Source organism: Equus przewalskii, chromosome 1 (genome assembly GCF_037783145.1).
Source record: "Equus przewalskii isolate Varuska chromosome 1, EquPr2, whole genome shotgun sequence".
NCBI classification, from domain to species: domain Eukaryota; kingdom Metazoa; phylum Chordata; class Mammalia; order Perissodactyla; family Equidae; genus Equus; species Equus przewalskii.
The window spans coordinates 105557077-105585027 of NC_091831.1; the positions used below are offsets into that span (position 1 = coordinate 105557077).

At 47.7% G+C, this 27951-nt stretch overlaps 1 protein-coding gene across 11 annotated transcripts in view; it reads right to left on the minus strand.

Moving 5' to 3' along the window:
* The window catches only part of ADAMTS17 (ADAM metallopeptidase with thrombospondin type 1 motif 17), a 338906-nt gene that overhangs the window by 104078 nt on the left and 206877 nt on the right, over positions 1-27951 (minus strand). For 7 of the 11 annotated variants that reach the window (XM_070620376.1, XM_070620352.1, XM_070620358.1 and 4 more), the window contains exons 11-14: positions 25769-25873; positions 24559-24704; positions 10948-11114; positions 2829-2956 (exon numbers count right to left, since the gene is read on the minus strand). In XM_070620376.1, coding sequence (XP_070476477.1) covers positions 2829-2956; positions 10948-11114; positions 24559-24704; positions 25769-25873 — 546 coding nt within the window. The remainder of the gene's footprint in view (positions 1-2828; positions 2957-10947; positions 11115-24558; positions 24705-25768; positions 25874-27951) is intronic. The other 4 variants (XM_070620387.1, XM_070620368.1, XM_070620420.1 and 1 more) reach the window with 1 other exon arrangement.

The window sequence follows — 27951 nt, forward strand, 5'->3', positions numbered from 1 at the left end:
TTCTACCTTTTATCCATTATAATAAGATAATTATATCAATGAATAAGTACAGATCCTCTGCTCACTAAACCCTTGAGATTTTTTAAGTACTGTTACTCTTTTTCTGTTTCACTAATTTTCCTTGCCTTATTCAGAAGCACCACAGGAATCCAGAACATTCCATTTGAGCCATTCCTGTACTAGGCATAAATATTATATTTGTATTTGACTTTCTTAACCTTATTTCAGTATGCTCAATTTTTATTATAGAACTTCATTGACTATGACTTCACTAATCTGGTTCTGTGAAAACTGACTTAAAAACAAGCTCACGTTAACCTTTATAGTTTCTTTCTGAAGAAAGAGCACCATTAGAATAACTGCAGATGGTACTTTTAACCTCTTTCAGAAGTGAGCTGTTTCTCAGGATTTTAATCCTGTGAGGTGCTTCCACTTGGGTGCTGCCACCACCTACCAGGACGGTGGGCCTTCTGCTAGGACTGGTGGGCTGCTTGGAGGCAGCGGCGTCACTGGGATGCATCCACTCAGAGGATATGGTGAATCCATGAACCAGCAGGTGGGGGTCTCCCCCCTGGCAGGGTGAGGCTCCTGAGGAGGAGGAGCCCACCCGCTCACCATAGAGCATTGTGAAAGGTGCCCTTGTCTGCACCTCTGTGCTCTAGTGCCCCTGCCTTGAGTGGTTGTGCTTGGTTAGTGTCAGGCTCAGTGGAGAGACGAGTAAATGCAATGATGATGACAGTGACAGAGGCATTTGAGATAGATCCACAGAACTGCGAGGTTCCATGGGGATGGGACGGCATCTGGGAATGGGAAGGCATGTGTCCCATGTCATTCCTATCGCACCCAAGTGCAGGTCAGGCTCCAATTCAAAGGTGCTCTGATGACCACAGACTTAACGCTATTAAAATATCTTGAGTGGCATCTCATCGTTGCTGTACTAATTAAAGCACTGAAAGTTTTCCTGTCATGGTACAGGGAAGATTCCCTAATTGAAAAGGTTGCAGTTAGAACCAAGGTCACTGAAGGGGACCATGGCACTGATCACTCAGAGCTGAAATCATGTCTGGCCACTTAACATGGACCCCACTGGCCAGAACATTTCAAGATTCTTAGAAATGCCTCCACGTTGGCAAGAACACTGCAGAAAATGCTGGCAAGAGGCTGGAGGTGGCTCAGCCAGTGCTACTCTAAAGAGTACAAGTGCTTGTAGGTGGGAAATTGTTACTAAAGGAACGTACCTCATTGGGCTGCAGGATGGCCTGTGCAAGTGTCTAATTTAGGAAGAAAACAAATCTTGCGCTTGGCTTTCTAGCGGGTTTACAGAGAACCGTCAGCAATTCCTCATTTCAGTAATAATGATAAGAACTTTGTTCACAGTGGGGCCTCGTACATTCTCTGCTACAAGTGACAGCCCTGCAGGCCCTGTTCAGCCAGCCATCACTGCCTCCTTCCTTGGGAGGATGCCTTGCCAAGACTCTCGGGCACCAAGCGCCCATCACCCACACATACCCATATGTGATAACAAAGCCAGGCAGTGCCAAAGGAGTCTGGATATTGTCAAGCTTTTCCCTGAAAGATCCCAGTTTGAGACTAGTTTGGAGTCCGCAGGGAAAAAAATCCACTAGGGTTGAAATAGTTGGCCACGGGAATCATCCCAGAAGTTGTCTTTGTGTCTGTGTCTTCCTGCCTTTCTCCTTTTTCTCCGCCTTTCCTTTACTCTCCAAGACCCTGCCGCCTATGCCCTTGGCCAGGCATTGGGAAGCAGAGAGAACAAAGACGTGCCGCCCTCCTGGGGCGAGTGGGCTCCAGGCTTGGAGGCAGATTTCTGGTACAACTGAGGAAGGGACAACAGTTTCTCTCCCCGTGACCCCTGAATTTACAATTTTTCAAGTGTTTTAATATTTCCCTGAAACTGAACATTAGAGATGGGCATCAACTTCAAAAGGTGTAGGGGCCCTGAAGCATCAAGAGCCACACGGCTCCTAGAAAGCACTTCCTCTTTCCCTAGTAAAATTAGAAGGCCGCTCAGTGGAACTTGGTGAATGGACTCTTTGCTTAGTCCCACACAGGTGCTGGTCAATGGAGGCCAGACAAGGAAAAGCAAAAATCACAGGAAAGACCTGGTTTTCCTTTCCATGCCAAATGCATGGTAATCCTGATATCCATCTGCTTGCTCAGGGCTCTGGGAGCCTCCTCCAGCTCTTAGTGGGCTCGCCTGCTGGGAGCACAGCTGAGGGAGCTTGGCTGCAATGATGAGGAGAGCACGCACCCGTGGCTGAGGCAGAGGGCTTCCTGGGGCTCTTTCAGAACACGCTCAGACCGATCTCGGTCATCAGGAAATACGGCACATGTGGCATAACTGAGGGTGGTGTGGTCAGAGCCACGCCCCTCTAGGAACTGGAAATATGCAGCCTCTTAACCCCCAACCCAATCCTGGCTTCTGCGCCACATCAGGAGGATGCCCATTCTGAGGGCAAACAGGGGCCAAGTCATGTCTGCTATGCCAGGCCAGGGAGAGCTGCCTTGGGAGGGCCCCCTGCTCTTCCCTTTGTCATCATGTCTAAAGTTATTTTAAGACTTTTGAGATTATTATGTTACCACTCTTTTTTCAGCCACCTCAACTCCAGTTGACCTGCAGGTGGGCTTCAGGCTCCGTCACTGCTGAAGGAGGGAGGGGTGCGAGGCTGTAGAAGCAGCACCATCAGGTGCCTTCTTGAGAAAATCTACTCCCCCAGGCCTCCCAAAGCCTCCGCCCCACCCCAATACCCTCTGGGGAGAAGAAGGCTCCCCTCCAAAGCCCCACCAAAGACACAAGGAAAACACGTCACCTGGCACCTGCCATGCACGCAGAGGTCAGTCTCATAGGGCCCGCAGGGTGTGCCATCCAGGACCCTGTCGGCCACCAGCAGCGGGGACTCCTTCCCAAGGGGCGAGCAGTAGAGCTCACATGGCTTATCTGAGGAGGGAAGGAGAGGTGGATGTTGACATGGGAAGGGGTGTGTGAGCCATGCAGGGCACAGGTACACATGGCTGACAGGCTAGCCCAAGGGACAAGAGGTCAGCATGCAATAAAGGGCATAGGAAGCTGGCACATGTTCCTCAGAGACATTTACCCGCCCTTTGGAACACTCGACACAACAAATGGAGGAAGACCCTCAGACTCAGGTGACTGACACACGCTGAGAGCTCTATGGGCTTTTCTTCACCGTGTTCTCTTTATCCTTTGCAAAGACACAGTGGTTCCTTTTCCTTAAGACATTAAAAATACAAGGCTGAACGAACATCTTGTTGTGTGCTAACCTCTAAGTAAGCTGAATATGTTATCAAGGGTGAGCTGCTCCTGTCCTGGGGGTGGAAGAGGGGAGAAAGTGAACAAGAATGCTTCTGGGGGAGGGAGCAGGCCCCATGGGTGTCTCCATAGCAGAGGCTTTTGCTAAAAGCTTTAGTGCTCCGCCAGCTGCTGGATAAAAGCTGCAGGGCTGTGCTATGTGGCAAGAAGGTCCCAGAAGAAACTGAGCAGGAGTAAGGTACAGAACAAAGGGGCCTCTAGGACAACCTGTAAGAGCCATGTCACCAGGCAGGATAGAAATGCTGGTTTCTGCTGCTTCTGGAACCAAGTGAGCTCCCAGAACAGGAGAACTCTCATGCCAACTCTCATGCCTTTGTCTAGGCTGTCCCTTCTGCCTGGAAATCCCTTCTTGCACTTAGCTTTCTGGAAGATTCCTATCACTCTAGCAGCTTTCAATCCAGAACGCTGTCTGCTCATGCCATCTCTGACTTGGAATCTCCATCTGCACTTTGCACACACCTTCATTAAAGCCCTCAGCCATTATCCTACTGTCCTATAATTGTTTGAACAAGTCCCATATACAAGATTTCTCATAAAGTGGGTCCCACTTCTAAAGAAGTTTAAAAGGGATGGATTTTAATTACATTTAGGTTGAAGAAATGATGGGACTGGGAGCCCTTGGAGGACAACAGACTGAGCTTCCGTCTCTTGTCCCCAGGCCAGGCCCAGGAACCTGACTCACAGAAAGACTGGGTAAATATTTCCATCTTTCCATATAAGCTTTAGAATCACTTTGTCAATATCCCCAAAATACCTTGCTGAGATTTTGAATGGACTGCAGTGACTCTATAGACCAAGTTGGGAAGAAGTGACACCTTGACAATATTAATTCTTCCTAACCATGAACATGGAATAGCTCCCCATTAATTTATTTCATTCATCAGAGTTTTATCGTTTTCCTCATATAGATCTTGCACATATTTTGTTAGATTTATACCTAACTATTTCATTTCTTGAGGTGCTAATGTAAATGGTATATTTTTAATTCAAAACTCCATTTTCTCCTTGCTGGTATATAGGAAAGAGACTGACTTTTGTAAATTTATGTTATATCCTGCAACCTTGCTAAAATTGCTTACGAGTTCCAGGAGGGGGTTTTAGCGATTCTTTCAGATTTTCTACATAGACGATCATGTCCTCTGCAAAAAAAGATAGTTTTATTTCTTCCTTCTCAATCTTTTATTTCTTTTTCTTGTTTTATTGCATAAGTTAGGACTTCCAGTATGATGTTGAAAAGGAGTGATAAAGGGGACTTACTTGCCTTATTCCTGATCTTAGTGGAAAAGCTTCAAGCTTATTTTGAATGAATGGATTTTGTTTCTCTGTACGTAACTGAAAAAGAGGAATGCACCCTTTTCTGTCTCTCAGTCACCTAATTCTAATGACATTTATGTGATTATTTTTTAAAAAGAACCTCCAGAAACAGAAACACTAACAGCTTTCTGCTGCCTCTGCCAGGCCATTTGTCTCCACCACAACCCGTCTCTAGTGGGTCCTTCTGGTGGTCTCAGGTGAGTAATGGCAGGGGTAGAGGAAGCCTTCTGGGGCTGAGTCGGCCTCAGAAGAGCTTAACATCCCAGCTAGAGAGTTTCAGTCAAAGTAGATGTACAGTATCACCCAGGCTCCAGGCTTTTCATGATCGGATGACATTCACTAAACCGTCACTGTGTTCAGCATTCCACAGCTCCTCTTCCATGGAGCTCTGCTGATCAACATGCCCAGTGGGAAGTCTTGTCTTAGAACACTAGAAAGCAGCCACAGGGTATAGCAGAAATGTTCTACTTGGTTGTTCCAGTTAGTTGTGGGAGAAGAACATCTGCTATGAAGAGTAGCTTCCTAGGTAAGCAAAGTAACAATGCTTCAACATTTATTCAACATACATGGAGTGAGCCCCTCCCTCACACAAGGCACTCTTTGGGCACTCCTGGGGAAAGAAAGATAGGTAAGACCCTGGTGGTCTCATGGACAAGTACACAGCAAACTCCAGATGAGGCAGACTGTGAAAAGCCCCATGAGATGGGTCTGATCTGAGCTGTCAGAGGACAGGGCATAACCTGGAAGGAGTGACCCATTTCCTCAGCTGGCAGGCTGAGGGCAGTGGTCCCTCCATTTAGATGGAATGACACGAGGTGGCGGCCAGTGGAAGGAGAACTATAGGAAACTGAAATGTAAACTGAGATCAGGTCCTGGGGGGCTCATTTGACAAGACTTTTGAGGTGCTCTTTGGGACCTTGAGCATCTTGGGGAGCCACTGGGACAGACGCAGCACCACAGCCCGCAGTCTGAATGGATGGGTGTATCTTCTCCACAAACTGGGCTTCCTCTCATGTTTCACTGGAAGAAAGGGTCCCTTGGCAGTTTGAAAACTATGGATTTTAATTACCTTTAAACTGAAGTGCTGCCTCAACTTGGAGTAACTGAGCTTTGAGGTGATTTGTTCAATAGCAGTAATGATGATGATGATGGTGGTGATGACGATAAAATCACAAATAACACTTATTATCTACTACGTGCCAGGCAGCATGCTGAAGTGTCTATGCATTTCAGGTGGGTGCTGTCATCATTCCATCTTACAGATGAACACACGAGGCTCAGAGAATGTGCATGGCTGCCCAGAGTCCCCTGCCTGGCAGGGCCAGACCCTAGCCTCTTCACTCCATCCTGGTTTTCTTCCCATTATCACTGTTTTCTTTCCGAATAGAGAACTCTGCGGGCCAAAAATACCAAGAGGCAAAATGGTGTTGCTGAAAACAAACAACCAGTTTCATGGACATTTCTGGCTTCTGAGTGTATACTCTGATTTGAGCAGAAATGGAAATGGAATTTGGGTGGAAAAGTAGAGGCTCTTTTGAGATAAGTTAGAAAGATGAGACCTGGAAGGGATGAAGATTGCTTATCTGAGCTCTTTGGTGTGAACATGAGGGAAGTGGAGACTCTCTCAAGAGGGGGGCCCAAGCTCAGATGGAGGGCTTTTGGCCATGACCTCAGGCAAGAAGGTACACTTGACTCCTCCACCTGCAGACACTGTCCTTTATGGCTTGGGACAGTCTGGGGACACCTAGGCTCCAGAAGAGAGTCCAGAGGTAACAATTCCTTCCTCTGCTCAGCTGGAACTCCTTCCTTTTGTCCATCTCCTTTCCTGGGGACTCTGCTCAGAATTCAGGGCACCCCACACCTCTGGGAAAGTGTAGCACTATCTCTCGAAGGGACTCAGGATAACTTTTACAAAACTTGAGGAGGCTCAGAGTCCCTCACAATTCTCTGAATATTCCCCTTCAGGCTGCCTCAGGTGGGCAACTAATCTCCCAATAAATAACATGAGGTGCTGGGATTCAGCTTTGGGCACAGTGTCAACACTGTTACATCCTTAGTAGTATAGAAGGAGACTAAATCTTCTTAAAAGGTACACAACCACACAATCCAAAGAAAGAAGCCTGGAGCATCCCTCTTGAACAGCTGATGTCTGTGGAGATGAAATTCTGATTGAGGCTGGACTGGCTGGGGTGGGTCCCAGCTTCTCAGTGGCTCATCTGCTGTCAGGACTTACACTTGGATGGGAAAGCCACAGATAGGGCAGGGGTTTGAGAGCCACACAATCACATCTGCTTGGTGGAGGCTTGGAAGATTCCCCCTGGCACTCTATGGTGAAGACACTTGTGGCTCTCAGTGCTCTTGCTGTTTTCTCTCTGCCAGTGGTTACAAGGTCTTACTAAGGTGGCGACACCATTAATTTTGAGGCCATCACAAGTGCTCACCTAGCCCTGCCTGGCCCTCTTTGGGGAACACACTGAGGAGGCTGCTCAGGCCCCTGTCCTCAAAGCAACCCACCATGACCTCATAGCCAGGCTTCAGTTGATTGGACCAGCAGTGGCCACCTGACTATAGCTGGACCAACCTGTCTCTCCCCTGGGAAATTAGCACTGAAATTCAGATTCAGAGAGGTGGTGTCTGCTCATGGTTGGTGAATCCCAAAGAAGCCTACACTCCCTTATCCATAATTCAGAAATCCAGAAAGCTCTGACAGCTCCAAGCATTTTCTTACACTTGTGGCAAACACATTTGGTAGAAAAACCAGCCTTGATTGACATAAGGCTGTTGGTAGTTTTCAGTATCCCACTTAGAGACTGCTCATGGGTTACCTGGTAGAGCTGTCCATGTGTCTGACTGTGGGGTGCTCCCCTGGATCCCACTGAGTAATATATGGTTGATGCACTGTTGTTACCTCTCAAACACCTAAAATGCTTCTAACTCTGAACCACATCTGGCCCCAAAGGATTTGGATATGGGATGAGGATTTACATGAAGGTGCTGAGGGCCGCCCATCAGCCTGCATGTGGACAAGCTGTGAGAAAGCCAGTCTGCAGTGGGGGCAGGAGGGAATGATCCACAAACAAGCTGTGGAGGACACGGAGGGCAGGTCCTGACATCTTCAGAAGCCCTGGCCTCACACTTTGATCCTGGCCCTGGGGACCTGTGAGACACCCTACATCTTTGCAACAACTTCTCTCTTTTTCATTAAGCAACCCCAGCTGGCTTGGCCAAGCTGGAGTCAGAGAACTATAACCATCATACCCTCCGTCCGCCGGGAGGCTCAGACTCGGACTGGGTTCTGCCATGCCGAGGAGAAGGAGCTGGGAATGCACTTCCATGTCCAGACACGGCCTTCGCCAAGCCCTCTGACACTTCTGTGGGCATGTGGCCTGCTGGCCTAGGCAGGGAGGACTGAACTCTTGACGGTTTCTACTTAAATGAGATTCCACGGGGAAAGCAGAAATGGGGTGGGTTTGGCAACGGGCCATCTCAATGGGTTTCTGTCTAAAGGCTTTTCCACTTAGAAATATTTCTAAGGAGAGTCTTTGTCTTCTTTTGGAGGTGGTATAGATTTGTGGTCCTGAGTCCTCCCTTGGAAAATCTACCTCTGCAAGAATTTCTTTTTTTTCAATAGGAGAAAAAAGAAAAAATATAGCTTCCCCTTTCTTGAACTGTGCGTCACTCGCCAAAGAATTCCGCAGCGATAGCAATGCTATGAATAGGGCAGTCATAATGGGCTGCAGAAGAGCCCGGAGCCCAACCACAGGAATCGTTCCTATCACGGCTGAGCTAGAATTGTGCCTTTTATAAACCAAGTTCTGAGAGGAACACTTAAAATCTGTATTCTCCCCCTGCCCTCTGAATTGGCCATTTATTACTTTGTTTTTATCCCTGTGAAATGCTCCTTTAAAAAATGCTGGCTTCTGTTTATATTTGAGAGGGAAATGAAACCAAATACTCAAGAAGTCACGACAATTTCACCCCAGAGGGGGATGTGTCAAGCTACCCTTGAAAGCCCTGAACTTGGGGTCTCTCCTTCAAAGGCAAAAAGCTCTCTGCCTGTTAACTGTCCTTATCAAATAGGGTTGTACTTTTGAGATCAAAGGCGGTGGCACTCTGGCTATAATTATTTGTTGCTTTGGTGGAAAGAAACAAAACGCGACTGGGTGGAAACACATTCTGAACCCAATGAGCTTCCCCAAATAGCTGCAGTGTGAGGCTTCTTGGAGGGGGGTTCTGGGCAGACAACAGTCTCAGCCACTGTGATGATAAGGGAACCGACGAGCTCAGCCATCCAAAAGTGGTTAGAAGTAAAACAGAAGTTTAATCTGGACTTGGAGAAATCTGTGGAAAAATAGACATTTAAGTGGGGTTTCTGCATTGCATAAATGAGGCAGGAGAACTGAAAACTGAAGCAGGAGACCGAGGAAAGAATAACAACTCCATGCACATAGTTGTGTGGTAATGAGAAGGGGAGAGTCTGTCCTAGACCTGACCTCTTCTTGCTCCCGAGAAGCAGGAGAGGACATGACAGGCAGACGACCTAAAGCATCTTTATCTAGCAGACCGGGAGGTGGCTGACGGTTTGGATATGAGGCTGCTTCTCATTTGAACCAGTCGCTGTGATGGAAATACGGCAGCTCCCGCTGGTGCTATCTTCCTCCCGATTAGGGGTCTGAGTGTGCCCGAGACATCTGGAAACCTCCTGTGTCTTCCCGCATCAGATGAATGGCCAGGCAGACAGTGGCGAGGGTCGTGTGCGAGCCCTGCCTCCAGGTGTGTGTGTTCCTTTTGGGAGGGCGGGGCTCCCGTCTACTTTGTCTCCAGGTAAAGCCAAGGGTATGACGGCTGCACTTGTGTTGAAGTCTGCTGGTTAGGTGACAGTGCTGCTATAATCACACAGCTCCCAAAGCTGGTGTTCTTTTTAAAAAAGGAAAATGTCTGGGGAACGCCCCAATGCTTTAAAATGAGCCCACGGCTGGGTGGGTTGGTACCATCTGCTATAATTTAGAACATCCCACATGACTTTACAAGTCATTTCAAAGAGGATGGGTCAGGTTGTTGGGTTAAAAGCTGTGGGTCTGAGGCCACTATTCCCTGTAATGCCTGGGCCTACCCCAGCACAGCTATGCACATTTGAGCTTGTAATCGCAGACTGCGGAATGGAGATTTCAGAGGTTCTGCAGATCACAGGGAAGAAACCTAAGACCTGGCACAGGAACCTCCTTCTCCTGCAAAAGACTTTAGAGGCGGCATAAAAATCAGGCCCAGCGCTTTAGTTCTTATTAAAGCTGCCTCACTCAGCACTCAAGAAATCATGCTTTCTGTCTTGAGTATTGGAAGCCAGATGATAGCTGGTTATTTTCTGAGTCAGCTCCTCTGGAACTGGGGTCAGACCCCTTCCTGCTTCTCATCAGCGGCAGGAGCTTAGACGTGTCATGTAACCCGTAACCTCTCATCTTCTGCATGGCTTGTTTTGCATATTAAATGAGATGATGTATGCAGAGCTAACTTGTGCCTGGCACACGGTACGATGGATAAATGGGACCATATTGTCATCATTATAACACAGTCTTGTTTCCTGAAGATGAGCAGAATTTTAAGTGTAAAAACCCCTGAACCAGGCCCTGGGGCTTCCTTATCAATGATAAACAGACATCACAAATGCTACAGACATGATACACAACCTAGAATTTTATCAGCCACTGGAAATGCTTGCAATGGCCCAGTGGGCAGAGTTTCCTGATTTGGGAGAATACTCTTGGAAAGAAAATATGATCTATGCTTATTATAATTTTCACCAAGCTGTAAACTGTCCTTAAAACTTCTTCCCAAACACTCTAGTTGAGGAGTAAGAGTCAACCCAAAATGAACCAAGAAAAGAAATGCAAGAAAGCATCAACACTGGAAAGTGAAACAGAAGACACACAAACCCACTGTCCTGCTCCTGCAGAGCCTTGCTCTTCTCCAAGTTGGCCCTGGGCCCCTAAGCACATGGCACTAGATGGCAGGCTGCCAGCATACCCGCCCTGCTGCAAACAAGGGTGCAGGAGGAATCTGGTCCACTGCCTGCCTCACAGCTGCATTTGGGAAATCTCACAGCACTGGGTCACCCAAGTTCAACTCCACTGCTCAAGAAGTGGGTCCTCGGCTGACTTGGGCAGGAGGACTGGAGCATCCTGTTGGGTGGAGCGCAGGCATAGGGGGTGGGTTTTCCTAGGAGGTGTTTACGTTCTTGGGGAGGAGGGAGGGAGGTCACTATGAAAGGATGCACCATATGCCTTTACCATCAACCACCACTGCTGTCAGCAGGCCCTTCTTCTTGCTGCTCAGCCGGTCGTGTGTTTGGCACTGCTGATCCCGGAAGCTGGGCAGGCCCTTGGGGCAGGGCAGGTTTTCACAGACCGCGTGCTCCACGCTGGCACCCAGGCAGTGCGTGCCTCCAGGCCCAGGGCTAGAAGGAAGAGAATGGTCTGCATTAACCAGATGGTGCTGCTGAAATAGCAGGGGTGCTCAGTTTTTGCCTCTCTTGCCAGGAAGAGGAGGGGCCGGGCAAGGTTTCCAAAGCAACCCGCCCTGCTCTTACACACCATATCTCAGCAATCCCAGCCCCACGCTGACGGCATGTTTAAGTGAGCCGTCAGAAACATGTATCCAAGAACTGTAAATCAAGGTCATCTGGAAACAGAATACAGAGAGTATCAGTTCAGCAAGATCCACAAACTGTGTCTTCCATCTGAACTTAAAACTTGGCCATCTGTAACACTGAAAGCCCCGAGGGGAATTTTTGGTGTGTGTGGTTTTTTTCTTCTGGTCTTCTATAAAATGAAGACCTTTAAACGGCTCTTAGGTGCACTATTGAGGTGGCTAAGTTCCAAGATGAGTGCATCAAGAGCTCTCACTTACTTTATAGCGAAAGGCATCGGAGCGATTAATTCACTTGTTCATGAGCTTTGGATAAAGACCAGTTCAGAACCAGCTCTGCAAGCTTTATCTGGGCAAGTGTGAGACCACGCATGGTCAACGACATGGTCTTGGGTTCTAGACGCTCTGCGCTTAGGCTTAGGTTTTAAGCAGTTCTGGAGACCCAGCTGTGTTCTCTGGCCAAGTCCACATGTGTGAGGGGCAATGAGGGGGAGCAGCAGGACACTGGCCAGGCTGGCTGAAGGATGGCTCTGCCTAGCTCTTCCATGAGGCCCCGGGGTACTCTCCTAGGACTCTGACCTGGGCAACCTCAACGGTTCCTTTGTCTTCATGATGCCAAGATTATCAAGATGGAGTAAGATTGTTTTCCCCTGTGCTTTTTATTGAAATTCAGCATACAAGAGTAACAGCACAAATCACAACTATTCTGCTCAATAACTTTTCACAAACTGCACACACCTGTTGCCAGGATGACATTTTTGACACATCAACCATTACATTTATGGTATTTCTTTTTCTCCCTTTGCCATTTCTCCTGTTCAGACAGTGAAGCCACCCTGCAATCATCACCTTAGGGGAGAGATGTGACAGCAAAAGGTGGTAAAGTCTTTAGGCTTTTGTGTTACAAAAGTCTACACCAGGGGTCCACAAACATTTTCTGCAGAGGGCCAGATAGTGAATATTTTTGGCTTTGTTGGCTATGCAGTCTCTGTTGCAACTACTCAACTCTGCCAATTAGCACAAGAGCAGCTAGAGACAATATATAAACAAAAGGGCATGGCTGCCTGCCAATAAAATTTTATTTACAAAACCAAGTGCTGGGGCAGATTTGGTCCACAGGCCATAGTTTGCCAGCTCCTGGTCTACATTAATGTGTTAGAGAAAACATCTGGAGTAAGAGGAAAGGTTCCCCTCATACCTCTGTGTCCACAACATTCACTCTAGACATCTTCACCTGGAGTGGAGTCTGCCTTGAGAGATGATATACACTCGTGGCCCCAGAGAGTTTGATCTCCAAGTCAGGAAACAGGAAAACCTCTCTAAGGTTTATGGAATCTGAGAACAGAGGCACCTTTTGTTCTTTTTCCTGCCCAGAGCACCAGGGAGGCAGCTGAACCTCAGAGAAATGATGGCATGGCATATTTAGGTAGATCAAGCCTCAGACAGTCTCCCTGAGAGTCCTGGGCCTAAGGGCCAAGTGTAAACAGATGAGTGGATTCCTGTTTCACAAAGCACGGTGTGGAAGGAACAGAGAGAGGTTGGTCCTGAAGAGCCACATGGACCAGCAGGAGGGACATCTTCTCTGCAGCAGGCAAGTTGCCATGGCTGGGACCAGAGAAGGGGTGGGTAAGGCAGCAGATGCTGGATGGTGAGAAGTTACGTGTTGAACTGTGTCCTTTCTCAAATTCCCACGCTGGAGTCCTAACCTCCAGGGCCTCAGAATGTGACCTTATTTGGCAATAGGACCCCTGCAGATGTAATTCGCGACGATGAAGTCACACTGGAGCAGGGTGAGCTCCTAATCCAAAATGACCAGTGGTGTTATAAAAAGAGGAAATCTGGAGACAGATACACACAGGGAGAACGCCATGGGAAGAGGAGGGCAGAGATTAGAGTGATGCTTCTACACTCTACGAAACGCCCAAGATTGCCAGCCAACCACCAGAAGTTAGAGGAGAGGCATGGAAGAGATTCTCCCTCACAGCCCCCAGAAGGAACCAACCCTTCCAACACCTTGATCTTGGGCTTCTAGCCTCCAGAACTGGGAGAGAATAAGTTTCTATTGTTTGTGCCACTACCCAGTTGGAGGTAGTTTGTTACAGCAGCTCTAGGAGACGAATACACCACAATGTCACAAGGACCAGGTGCATCCTCACTGAACATCTTTAGATGCAAACTCAGGACAAATGGGGCAAAACCTCCCAAAGTGATTAGGAATCCAACATGGACTAGAATGGAGTTCAAAACACAAATTAGGTTGGTTTCTAGAAAAATAAAGGAAGCTATGTTTCCTACATACATTAGGGTGTGGACTGAGATTAGCGCAAGTCATGTAATTAACCTCCTGAGTTGTCATCAAGCTTTATTTTAGCTTCTGTTGCATCCATCGTTATCTACTGACTCTTATATGCCAACTACCTTTATGTCTCACAGCAGGTGGGTGGAGAGGAGATTAGATATGACAGAAGAGGGGCCGACCTGGTGGTGCAGCAGTTAAGTTCACATGTTCTGCTTCTCAGCAGCCCTGGGGTTTGCCGGTTTGGATCCCGGGTGCGGACATGGCACTGCTTGGCAAAAAGCCATGCTGTGGTAGGCATCCCATGTATAAAGTAGAGGAAGATGGGCATGGATGTTAGCTCAGGGCCAGTCTTCCTCAGCAAAAAGAGGAGGATTGGCAGTAGTTAGCTCAGGGTTAATCTTCCTCAAAAAAAAAAAAAAAAAAAAGATATGACAGAAGAGAACTCCTAGATCTAGCAGAAAGTGGGCCTGGAAGGGGGCAGCCCATGGGATACCACATGTGCCTCAGGATGCTTCCCCCTGAACTTTGGTTATTCTGTTTCTTCTCCCTGTCCACTTCTCCCACAGCAAGTCCCCTTTCATTGCCCCCATCTTCCTAGCTGCCCCATCTTCCCCATCTCCCACACTAACTCTCTGCCCATTCTTAAGGCCCCCTCCACTCTGCACCTATTTTCCTTTCCTACTTGGAGCCTCTACTGACCCTGCTTGGTCTTTGCTATGCTGCTTATCACCAACCTGGTGAAATGGTGAGCTGGGTTCCTGTCTGCCTCCTATTCTTCTGCAGCCTCCGGCAGAGAAATTTGCACAGGTTGATCTCCAATAAACAGACGTTAGCCTGAATTGAACTATTTTATCAGAATTTATCTTAAAATGACCAAAAGAGAAAGTGATGTCAGAGAAGATGGTGGAGCAAGGAAGCACCAGGAATCCCTTTCATCTAGACAACAAGCATGTTGGCAAAGACTCTTTGAAGTAACTATTTTGAAACTCTGGAGTTGATTTGAAAGCTTGCAGCCTCCAGGAGAAAGCCTGGCTGATAAGCTGTGGTTACTTTTGGTCAGCTTCAAGCTCTCGTGTAGTAGTGGCCATCTGTCTTCCACATCCCAGCCTCACAGAGGGCAGCTGCGCTCGCATTCCCAGTGTGGCTTGCTGGAGCCAGGGCAGAAAATAAGGATGCTATCCTTCAAACATCTGGGTTCTGGGTTTTAACTGCTCAGTGCTGCTTTTGATTTCTGAGATGCAGATACAGGGACTGGCCATCATTGTTGCAACCCCTACCAGCTTAAGTTGCTTCCTGGGAATTTCAAAGAGTAATACATTTTTTCCCTCTTTTTTCCCCTTTTGGGAGCCAGATATTTATGGATTAAGTCATTCAATAGCAACTGCACACATGGGAAAATTTAGAAAGCCACCTGGGATGCCCAAGGAAAGATGAAGGTTCAGAAAAGGCCTGAGAAGACCTTATGCTTTCACTTCAGGTTGATCCCCAGCACAAAGAAACCTTTCAACAACAAATAAACAGCAAATCCTGGGAAGAGGAGATGCTGATTTCCAGAGTTATAAGATTCAAACGTCCAACAAAAACATCACAAGGCATACAAAGAAACAGGAAAGTATGGCTCATTCAAAGGAACAAAATACATTGGCAGAAACTGTGTCCAAGTAAGCCCAAATGTTGGGCTTACTAGACAAAGACTTTAGAACAACTGTCTTAAAGATGCCCAAAGTGCTAAAGGAAGACACAGACAAAGACAGGAAAATGATGTATGAAATAAATGAGAATATCAATAAAGAGGGAGAAATTATAAAAAGGAAACAAAAATAAATTCTGGAGTTGAAAAGTACAGTAACTGAAACAAAAAATTCACAAGGTGGGTTCAAAAGCAGATTTGAGCAGGCAGCGGAATCAGCAAATCTGAATACAGGACAACTGAAATGATTGAGTCTGGGGAAGAAAAGAAAAAAGGAAGAAAAGTGAACAGAGGGGATCTATGGGAAACCACTAACAGAACCAACAGATGCATTAAAAGTCTCAAAAGGAGAAGAGAGATTATTTGAAGAAATAATGGCTGAAAATTTCCCAAATTTGAAGAACAACATGAATCTACAAACCCAAGTAGCTCAACAAAGTCCAAGTAGGGTAAATTCTACTTGACACATTGAGACACATTATAATTAAACCGTCAAAGGCAAAGAGAGAATCTGGAAAGCAGCAAGAGAGAAGCAACACATCACATATAAGAGATCCTCAATAGGGGCTGGCCCCGTGGCCGAGTGGTTAAGTTCGCGCGCTCCGCTGCAGGCGGCCCAGTGTTTCGTTGGTTCGAATCCTGGGCGCGGACATGGCACTGCTCATCAGACCACGCTGAGGCAGCGTCCCACATGCCACAACTAGAAGAACCCACAACGAAGAATACACAACTATGTACCGGGGGGCTTTGGGGAGAAAAAGGAAAAAATAAAATCTTTAAAAAAAAAAAAAAAAAGAGATCCTCAATAAATTATGATCCTATTTCCCATCAGAACCCTTAGAGGCCAGAAGGTAGTGGGTTCATACACTCAAAGTTCTCAAAGAAGAAAAAAATCTTTCAACTCAGAATCCCATACCCAGCAAAACTGTTCAAAATTGAGGGAGAAATTAGGACATTCCCAGATAAGCAAAAGCTGGAGAAGTTTTTTACCACCAAACCTGCCCTAAAGGGAGTCCTTCAAGTTCAAATGAAAGGATACTAGACGAAGACTTGAAGTCACATGAAAAATTAAAGGTCTCCAGTCAAACAGGCATGATGCTAAGTTTTGTCAGTACAAGGTACTAGAGAGACAGTAGACGAGGAACAGGCTTTTCTCTCTGGTTCCGGTATGTGATTTCTCTCAGGAGACTCTTGTGGTGGCCTGTGATGCATGCCACCACCTTGTAGGCAGCATCCATCCCAGAGGGCAGCTTCCAAGCACACCAACGCTTTGGGAAAATTCCCAGCCTGGTCTCAGATGCAGTTTCTCCCCACAGATAGCTTTCCCTGACACCCCTAAGTGTGACTTTTCAGAGAGTTCCACCAGCACAGCACTTCTGCCAACTTCTCCCTTATCCAGTGGGCCTTGGCTGCACCTTCTCCGACAAACCCCAAGGAATTTGAGCCCTGGGTGCATGTGTGAGGAGGGCACCCTTGTCCATATTTATTCCTTCTTTGGGTGTCTGCCTCAGACCTGAAGATAGAGACAGATTCCTATATCTGTTCTTTCTGTCTTCTTTAGAGTTCTCTTTACCTCTTAGCAGATAATTCCCCATTACTCCAGTCACCTGTTATAGCTAATGCTTTTTTACATTAAAATTTCCCTGTTCAAAAAAGAATGAGCAAAAGAGTTGTTTGTTTTTTTTTTTCAGTTTTATTTTGGTCACTATCTTGAACAATGTGGGAAAAGAGGGAAAGCAATTCACGAGCAGCGTGATTTGCTCCCTAAATCATTGCAGTGTCATAAGTCAGCCTGTGGCAGGAGCTGCACTCAGCTCACTCACGAATCACGACTGTGTCTATAATACAGCTCATCTGAGAGTTACTGTGACACCACAAAGGGCCTCCTGGGTACACACTGGTGCTGAGACAACAGAAACGGGCTCTCTACATATGCTATAAAGCAGAGGAGAATCTTTGTGGCAGAAGGTGTGTCTAATGAGGAGGTCCACAAATGGCTCACTGACAGAAGTTCTGTGGAAGAATCTGGAGAGGATCAACTTTACTAAGGAACCCACACCAAGCTTGAGTTGTATAGACACAAGGGCCTTGTGGAGATGCTGCGCTGGGCTAGCAAACACAGTCAGGAGAGATCACCCTCCCAAAGTCTGAGGAGCAGAGGGCTGGGGTTCTCACTGTGGGAAGTTCCTCTGAGCCAAACACTGTAGATAAAATAAAAAGATGTTGAGGGGGCTGGCCCTGTGGCCAAGTAGTTAAGTTCGTGTGCTCCGCTGGAGGCGGCCCAGTATTTCGTCAGTTTGAATCCTGGGCGCAGACACGGCACTGCTCATCAAATCAGGCTGAGGCAGCGTCCCACATGCCACAACTAGAAGGACCCACAACTAAGAACATACAACTATGTACCCGGAGGGGTTTGGGGGGAAAAAGGAAAAAAAATAGAATATTTAAAAAAAAAAAAGATGTTGAGGAAGATTAAACAACAGAACACAAGCTTGCCATGGCTAAATCGGAGGGTGGTAGAATAGAGCTGTCCATTTTTGAGAGCTAGAAGTAGGTCTGTGTCCTTCACTCAGCCCTTCTCACAAGGGCTGGAAGGCAAAGACAGGCCTGCCGGGCTCCACTGCACAGGCTCCAAGGCCCCACGAGGACTCACAGACATGCAAGGGGAGGTGTCAGCAAGGTGAAATCTCACCCGTCCCAAAATGAGGTATGGTCACCGGAGGACACGGGTGAGAAGCTGTAAGGATAGAGGCACTTTCACATAAACAATGGTCACAGGCTAATATGCCCAGAGGGCTCACACTCTGCCTGCTCGTTAGAACCAGAACCTCATTAAGTTTGCACAAAGAATCAGAAGGGGTTCCTGACTGCATCCTTCAGATGAGGAAACTGAAGCTCCAACAAGTTAAATAACTGCTCAATGGGTTAGTCAGAGGTGGAAATAAGTGTGACCCACAAGAGCTCCTGGATGCAGCAGGAGCAGGTTGGGAAGGGGGTGCCCACCAGCTGGGGAGGCCAGCCAGACCCAACGACACATTTGGGTGTGACGGATTTTTCAAGATGCTTGCCCAATATCAATCCTCACTTTTTATTTGTACTCTATTAGGACTTTCTAAACATGAATAAAGTAGAAGTTTAGATACAAAACCAAATGCCTTGAACAGGCACTTCACAAGAAAGGATGGCAAATACAGACACAAACAGAGGCTCAGCCTCATTCCTTATGAAGGAGCTGCAAATAAAACTGTCAGCGAGATATCGCTACCCACCCACCAGAACAGCCCACATGGAAAAGACTGACAACAGCGAGCGTTGGTGAGGCTGGGGAGGCAAGTGGAAGCTTACCGCGCTCAGGGCAGCGGAGATGGCACAGCCGTTCTGCCAGATCGGGGCCTCATTTGGTCACACACATGCACACTAGAAGCCAATGACTCCCTCCCGCTGTGCCAACATGCTCCTGCATGCGTGCTTAAACGTGCTCTATCGTGATGAGCAGTGCTGTGCTGGGGCCACAGCACAGGATAGGTGCACTTTTCTGTATGTTATTCCTTAACAAAGATGTTTAAAAATAAGGCAAAGAATAAAGTAGAAAGGCTTTGGTGAGAAACTGGAAGTGTTGAGAAAAAGTTAAGCTCCTCTGCATCTCCTGCAGGGCAGGAGAACCTCTGGCCAGGGAAGGGTCCAAAGAGCCCTGGGCAGACCCCAGGGCTGAGCAGGGAGGCAGCAAAGGTTTGCTGAGATGAACAGGATCGCACAGCAGCAGATATGCCCTTCCTTGGAAGCGACGGACACGTAGAATCGAGGTGGGAGGAAGAGAAAGATGCTAGCTGAGTGGGACTTTTTATTTTTTGGCTCTGCTGTATTCAGTGAAGACATATGGAAGATAAAGTCACACAGTGGTTCACCATCCAGAGACACAGTGAGCTCAGTGGAGAGCCGACAGTTCCATCGCTAGCACCATGAGCTCCAATGAGCCAGCTGGGCACGGGTACCCGATTTCAGAAGTGGTGCAGGGCTGCTAACGTCCCTGCAGGATAGAAGATGCTTTAGTTTTCTGGCCTCTTCTGAAAGGTATCCAAACTTAGGCTCAAGTGTAGAAGACTAGATTTTTAAAAACTACCCATGTGAACACCAGGTCACTGGCATATTGAAAGCACACATATGGGGGTTTCGCTGTAGAAAAAGCCATTACAGGCCTATAACTTCACTCCCCTCATCCTTCCACAGGGTCTTAGGAAGCTATCTGCTTTCCTTTCCGACGCTCACGGGGCAACTGTGTGTGGTGAGCCAGATGCTATCCTGGTTCTATGCTCCCCTTGCCTTCCCATCCTTCTCATGCTCTGACAGAGCTGGCTCATTACACAAGAACATCTGAGCCTTTTCTCCCCACCCTACTCCCAGTCCTCTCCCAGACACAAGCCTCCTGATGGGGTACCACAATTTGAATTAGAGGTCAACTTTCTGCCTTGTAGTATTTTGGTGGAAACTCCCACTGACAGTGACACAAATGCTGGCAGGAAAGGATGAGCCTGGGAAACTGGATTAAAAATACAGATGGTCGGGGGCTGGCCCTGTGGCCTAATGGTTAAGTTCAAAGCACTCTGCTTCAGCACTTTCACAGGTTCGGATCCTGGGTGCAGACCTACACCACTCATCAGCCAGGCTGTGGTGGTGACCCACATACAAAATAGAGGAAGACTGGCACAGATGTTAGCTCAGGGCTAATCTTCTTCAAGCAAAAAAAGAGGAAGATTGGCAACAAATGTTAGCTCAGGGCTAATCTTCCTCAGCAGAAAACCACAAAAAAACCCCCAAAAACCAAACATGGATGGTCCCTAAGGCCTCAATGTCAGCTGGCAAGAAATAAAAATTCCAATAGCTGTAAAGAACCAAGACTAGAAAAAAAAAAGGGAGGTGACTCTCTTGCCAGTATTTTTGGACAGTGAATAAACCAGCTGCAGAAGACGGGAAAGGGGCCAGGAATATAAAATGAAGGGGGTGGGGAGAGGGCGGTGGGAGCTTTCCAAGTCCAAGAATGTACATAGCAGTGAGATTTGGACATCCTCAGGAAATCTCAAGGCAGCGAGCCTTGTGATTTAAGGAGTGAGCCGGGGAGAAGACATTGTTTTGGTCAGAGCTTGGCTCTGGGGTCTCGATCAGCTGTGCTTTGTAAGAATCACCACATCAGGCCATTCTGCAAAAGCAGGCTGACAGCCACTGCCTGGACTTCATCAAACACTGTCTGCATCCTGCATCTCCCCGGGAAGCTCCCGGGACGCCGCTAAACCACCCACCCAAGGCCAGCCCTTCTCTTCCCATTCACGTGGGGTGGCTCCAGGAAGGTGGGGAACCTTGTAGAAAACTACAGGGGAAAAAGAGTCTGTCGCTTCTGTTCAGAACAGGAAATAGAGCTCCACTCTTATTGCGAAAGCTTGGGCAGACTATCAAGGCGTAAATATTATAGGAGCAAAAACATATTGTTTCTCTCACTTGGGATAAACAAGGCCGGGGTATGTTTTAGAGCTTGTTCTTGAGAGGGTGCCGAGCACCTCTAGCTGTGAGCTACAGCCTCTCTGGGGCAAGGTGGGCACAGGGGAAGAAGGCCCTTACGTGCAGGGGACCTGGAGCCCATCCTCTGACCGTTCACAGCATTTGGGCCTCAGGGAGGTGAGATGGTACAGAGGAAAGGGCCTACCTGGTGATCAACCTTCTTGGCATAATAATTTACAATAACCTTTGTGTTTCAGGGGAAAAAACAATATTACATGTGAGTTTGGGGGCATTGGAAGAGCACAAAAATGCTTTTTCTCAGCAAGCATGCATCCAGGCAGTAAGGCAGGCAGCACGTGTTATGGAGGGCTGCTCTGCTGCAGGCATGGAAGGGAGAATGCTGCCCAAACCTCCAAGGCCAGTGAGGAGGACAAAGTAAAAACAAGTGAGCAAATACGTAATTACAAATCGTTAGAATATGTGCAACATTAACAAAGGGTGCTGAGAGAGAGTGTAAAGCAGGCACTCACCTCATGCAAGCTGGTCAGGGCAGGAGGCCTGTCTGAGGAGAAGACATTTACCTTGAGACCCTAAGAGGGGAAAAGACAAGTTGGGGAGAGAAAGGAGCCCTGCGGAAGGCTTGGAGGTTGGAGCACTGTGTCTAGGAAGACAAAGGAGGCTTCAAGGCTGTAGTGGGTTGAAGGGTGGTCCTTCCCTACGCTCCCAGAGATAAGCCCACCCAGAACCTACGAATGTGATCTTAATTGGAAAAAATGTCTTGCTAGATATAATAAAGGATCTCTTAATTATGAGATGAGACCATCCTGAATTAGGGTGGTCTTTAAATTCAATAATAAGTGTCCTTAGAAGAGAAGAGAGAGTGAGAAGACACATAGAGAAGAGGACCATGTGAAGATGGAGGCAGAGGTTGGAGTGGTAAGTATACAAGGCAAAGAATGCCAAAGCCACCAGAAGCCAGGGCAGAGGCATGGAACGGATTCTCCTCCAGAGTTTTGTGAAGGAATCAATCCTGCCAACACCTTGATTTCAGACTCTGGTTTCAAGAGCTGTGAGAAGATAAACTTCTGTGGCTTTAAGACACCAAGTTGTGGTAGTTTATTATGGCAGTCACAGAAAACTAATACAGAGGCCACGGTCAGGAGTATGGATTTTATTCTAAGTGCAGCAGGAAATGACCAAAAGGGCCAAAGCAGGAAGAAATATAATTGGATTTATGCTTAAGTGGATCTCTCTGGCTTTGCGTGGAGAATGAATTTGGTGGGGTAGGGTGGGGGGTAGCAAGTGGGAGACCCATAAACCCCTCAGCTGCCTACGTGTGGGAGGCCTACAAATTCCCTCATTCCTCAATGATAAGACTTAGGAAGAGGGGCAAGGAGAGATAAAGTTCATGACCAACACTGGGCGGGGGGGGGGGGGGGAGGGGGGCTGGGGGGGCACCTGATAAAGTAGAGGAAGGAAAGAAGATTTTTATAACAACTTTGGGATTTCTAGAACAGCCTTTCCCTGGGGCCACTGGGTCTGGGGGGATGGGGTGAGGATCCCACATATGAAATCTCACAGCAGACCAGGGAAGTTATGCTAACATGGCTCTCTGAACTACGGGGTCTTCAGAAGCCCCCCATCACAAAACACCCCTGCGGTATCCCAGAGCAACCACAAGTAGGCAGGGCAGAAAGCAGCTGGGGTGGAGACGGTGAGTACAGCAGAGTCATGGGGGGCAGCCAGTTGCATCCAATGGGAGAAACTGAGACCCAGAGAAGAGAAGGGTCTTCCTTGAGGTCACATGACCAATAACCAATGAAATGAGTACCAGATTCCAAACCCAGAGCTCTCACCTCAGGGCCAGAGGTGGAACTATTTTAACTTCATCAGAGAGCAATGTAAAAGCTGAGACCACTCTTTACTAATTTCTCATCATTTAGCTAAATAGGTTTTCTAACCTAGCCATCTGTGATGGTGAATTTTATGTGTCAACTTGACTGGCCACAGGATGCCCAGATTAAACATTTCTGGGTGTGTCTGTGAGTGTGTTTCTGGATGAGAACAGCATTTGAATCAGCAGACTCAGTAGAATGCCCTCCCCATGGAGGTGGGCATCATTCAATCCATCGAGGATCTGAATAGAACAAAAGGCAGAAGGAGGAGGAATTTTCTACCTGCCCATGCCCCCAATCCCAGCTTCTATTTGTGCTGGGACATATCCTCTCATCTTTTCCTGTCCTCTGACTGGGGTTTACACCATCAGCTCCCCTGGTTCTCAGGCCCTCAGACTTGGACTGACTTACAACACCAGCTTTCCTGGGCCTCCAGCTAGTGGACAGCAGACCGTGTGACTCTACATACATGTCCTATTGGTTCTTTTTCTCTGGAGAATCCTAATACAGCACCTATGCTTTTAATTAAGACGTCATTCCTAAAAGATTAAATACCTACCTACTATGTGTCAGGCACTCTGCTGGGTGTTAGTGGGAAAAGTTTTCATAAGACAAAATATACGGTACCCATTCTGATAGCACTCCTGGGAAACAACGGTGTTCTGCCATGGACTAAACTGGGAGCTCAAGTTTTCCTTTAATCCAGAGGTTCTCAACCTTGGCTGGCTACTGGAATCACTCGGGGAGATCTGAAACCTCTGTTCCTGGGTCCCACCCCCAGAGTGTGGGCTGTAGCCTGGGCATCAGGATTTTTAAGCACAAGAGGGATTTGCTAATTATTCACTAACAAGACTTAATTGTGGATATAAAGCTTTTTTTAAAAAATGAGTGACTGGTCTTTTTTTTTCCCCTCCCCAAAGCCCCAGGACACAGGTGTATGTTCTAGCTGTAAGTCCTTCTAGTTCTTCTATGTGAGCCACAGCCACAGCATGGCTACTGACAGACGAGTGGCCTGGGTCTGTGCTTGGGAACCGAACCCGCGCTGCTGAAGTGGAGCGCGCTGAACTTTAACCGCCAGGCCATCAGGGCTGGCTCTAAAGCATTGCTTTTCAGTCATGATTTCTAACTTGCTCATTTTCAAAATTAATGTGATGCAGCTGATGGCGTACAAGACCTAAAACAGACCATTTAAAGAAATATTAAAAATGGGAAATTTCAAGAGAAGAAGAGAAACAATCTGTGGTGAAGGAATTATAATTGAGCACAAAACCTAGCCCTAAATTTTTCAGAGCAAATGAGCAAAGGTGAACAGGAAGGGTCATGGTGCCATGACAGCTGATAAAAGGAAGCCTATGAGGATAAACACCCCCAAAACTACTTTCTGTCAAATAGTTCTAAGAGGACAGGTGAGAAATATTTGGATGAGTAAGGCAGCTAAACCCACAGACGCCTTGTGACTAATCAATGGCCGAGGTGCTCCGAAGTCAGCTAACCGCCAATTTGAAGGAGGACCTCTCTTTCCTGAAGGTCTCTGGGCTTCCCTGGAATGACCCTCAAATAAGGAAGCTGGGAAGCAGGCCAGAAGGGACTGTTATCCAGCTGTCTCGGGAAACCTTTCTACCAAAGCCCACGCAAGGAACAAGAAGCCAGTTCACCACAGGACTTAACCGTGTCCATGTTCACAGAATGCTCTGTTTAAGCGGAGAGCCATCTGATAGACACAGTGTGCCTGCACCCTGGACCTTTGGTTCAAGTTCATTTTCCTTAAGCTCAGATTCTCAGCAGGCGACAGACTCTGCTTTGGGTAAGGCAGTGAGAGCTGCAGTTCAGAAACCCCGATCAAGGCACCCTAGAGGATGCCTGGTCAAGGGGGACTTACGGGGGGTTGTCACATTTCCTCTGCCGGAAGCGGGCTCCTGTCCCACACGTCCGGCTGCACATGCTCCAGGCACCCCATGGACTCCAGTCTCCGTCCACGTGCTCCGGGATGGGCGTCTTGCTCACGCACTCCCCGGCGCGGCACCACTGAAACACAGGAGGGTGGGCCGTGGGCCCAGGGGCACTCAGCTCGAGTGAGGCAGACCCGCTCACTCACCACAGAACTGCAATTCCTTGCATGTGAACAAACACCGTCCCACCAAAAATCGATGCTTGTAATTTACATAAAAGTGGGCTACTTCAGAGTGTGCATGTTCGCTAACTCCAGCAACATTCCTTACTTACTCTATCTGACACCTACATCCTTCTGGGGTTTGGATTTTGCTCTGAACTTTCACATGGGATGTGCTCCATCGGGTTTCTCAACTCCCAGAAAAAGGATTAATTCACATGGCTCACGAAGAGGCCTGAGCTTGTGCAAACTTTGCTTTATATGAGTGTCTCTCTCTGGAAGGCAGCATTTCCTGGCTTGGTGGTTTTGAACTTCAGAGTTGGGTCTGGTGCTTGGAGACAACACAGTTGGCTCTATGTGGGTGAGCTTGGGCTCTTTCTGAGGATAAGAGAAAGCCAATCCTCTAAAACAGAATTTCCCAAGGTGTGCGGCACATACCCTGGGGCAGGAGAGGTGATGAGGTGGCTCCCATCACAGCATCTCAATTCCTGCAATAAGACTAAGGAGAAGGTCTCAGTCTGTGGCTGCCGGCCCTGAACACTCTCTTCTCTAACACTCACCCTTCTCTCCTGTTCATGAAGATCAGGTCACAGGTTCACTCTCTTAACCTCTAGCTAGAATCGGATAATGTTGTTCTCATTGAATCCATTTCACAATAGCCTTTGCGTATGGCAGGTGCTCCTGTTTTTCCATTTATAGTCTACTGATATAAAAGTTTTCCTTTTAAGTAAATTCACTTATGTGACAAAAGGAGTTAATTTAACAAAAATATTAAGTTAATGATTCTTGTAAGAGAAAAATGGAGAGAGGTGATGTAGGTGGCCCTCTGTACCCAGAGTGGGCTCTGTGGGCACTTCTGGGGTGGCCCAGGGCATGTTCAGGGGCTCCTGAGTATCGTGCAGACCACCTTTCAGGATAGGTGCCCAATGCCCTGGAGACGTGGGGCTGCCCACTAGGGGCAGTGAGAGGTGGGGGTTACCTTGTCTGCCCCACACTCCGTGCCGTCCAGGGGAGGGTCCAGCTTGGTCTTGCAAGATGTATCTCCTTCCACCAGGCACCAAAGTCCAGCGCACATCAGATGCTGCTGACAAGGGAAGGAACATAACTACCGAGAACACCGCACGCAGGTCACAGCTGGGGTCAGAAGGTGGGGCCAAGTGACCATTTTGGATTTGGAATTTGAAATGTGACGGGGAGAGGGAAGGTCATGAATCTGAATGTCAAAAAAATAGGTGCATCATTTCAACTGGTTCATTTAGCTCAACAAAATTCCGTACATTTCCTCCTAGGAGGGCTTGTCTCGTGGGGATTCAGTTCAGCAGTTCCAGCACCGGCTACTGAAGGCCTAGGAGGTGTCTGGAGCAGGGCGCAGGCTGGGAGCCATTAACATACAGGCACCTTCCATTTATGTGGGAAGGTATAAGGCAGATACCCATGGGTCACACAGAGCACACAGCAAAAGAATCTCATCAAGTGAGCCTTATCATGGAGGGTAGCCGTTACACAGGCCCAAAGCGAGAGCCTGGAGGGTAATAAAGGGCTCAGGGTCCCCATGGGGTTAAAGAGGCAACCGCAATGCTCCCTGTGGTCACCTGTTTTCTAGCTCAACTGAGCTGTAATTTCTTATAGTATTTCACCTAGAGAATTTCTTAACATACACAAGTATACAATTAAAATAATTCTACTAAAACAGGAATAGGCATTTAAAAACACGGAGTCCCATTGTGTTAGTAGGAAACTTGGACATGGGCAAAGTGCTCAGAATGAGCACTTTATCAATTTACCAAAATAACTAAAGCAGACACGGCCAGTGTCCTCCTTGTCTGCCTCGGTCTTCCCTGCAGGACTCAGGGAGACAGTGTCCTCACATACGGCCTTCTGTTTCCTGAGCCTGCCTGCTGGAGGCCGTTCTCTGGTCACAGAGCAACCCTTGACCACAAGGATGGGGGCTGGATACTCCCGTCCCCCTGGGTGGGATGGCTCTGAGGCAAGTTCCACACGCCTCCTGGAGGGTCCCAGTGGGTGGCCCCGTTGCCCACATCATTGCCTGCCCACCAGTGCACCTTTCCTGACTCTCCTCCCCCTGCTCTCACTTCTCTGCGCCCTCACAGTGCTTCCTGGGATCACTTCCCAGATAAACTACTTGCACCCAAATCCTCGCCTCGTGGTCTGAAAATTGAGAACAGATGTACCTAAGGCTCTTTTAAAGACACAGTACTTCCAGGATGCCAAACCCAATCACGGCAAAAAGGCTCAGCTGGAGCGGGGAGATATCACCCTCCAGGCCGTGGCTGGGGGACCTGCGGGTGCATGTCAGGCAGGGTGAGCATCAGGGGTTCCCTTGCACAGCTCCAGGCAGTCACAGCAGACTCACAAAGGGTGTGCCCTGCTCAGTTCAGAGTCTAATGTTCCAAGTAATCTCAAACATCTGCATAGGATAGATGTGCAACTGTGCTGTCTAAAGGAAAAAGTGTTTAGAAGTTGAAGGGACAAAAATAAAAGAGAAAAAGGGAAGGAAAGCAGAGCTGGAGAGGCTTTGACAAAGCACTAAGCCCACAGCTCTTACTCATTTTTCAAGTATCTCGGAGCTGCTCTGGCCCTTAAAGAAGTTGATGACTGAAGTAGAATACTGTGCATCTGGGTTCAGGAAAGCCCCCACGTTCCCATTATTGTTCATCTCTCAATGGAATGATAAAATGATGAGAGCCTGAGTGCAGCACCAGCTGGTCCCAGAAAGACTGACGGCACTTCATTAAATGTTTGATTTCATGCACTTTGACCCAAGAGCTCTTTGAGAGTGTGGTGTCAGTGAGTGGACACGTGTTCACGAGACAAGGCTGACCCGGGAAGTGAATTTATGGGGCAGGCGTGTTTGGGATTAGGAGACATAAGTGCCCCATCAGGAGACAGGGAAAGAAAGTGGTGTAAACTGTTTACTATGCACTTTATAGACAGCACTTTCTCATAAAACTTTTCGAATCATCAAAGAAAAGGAGAATGAGGTCAGGCAGAGATTTTTGAACAGAACACAAAAAGTACTAACCATAAAGGGAAAAATTAATGAATTACACTATATTAAAATGAAGATCTTCTGTTTACCAAAGGACAACTGTAAGGAAGTGAGAGAAGATATGTGCAATACATGGGAGAGATATCTGCAAC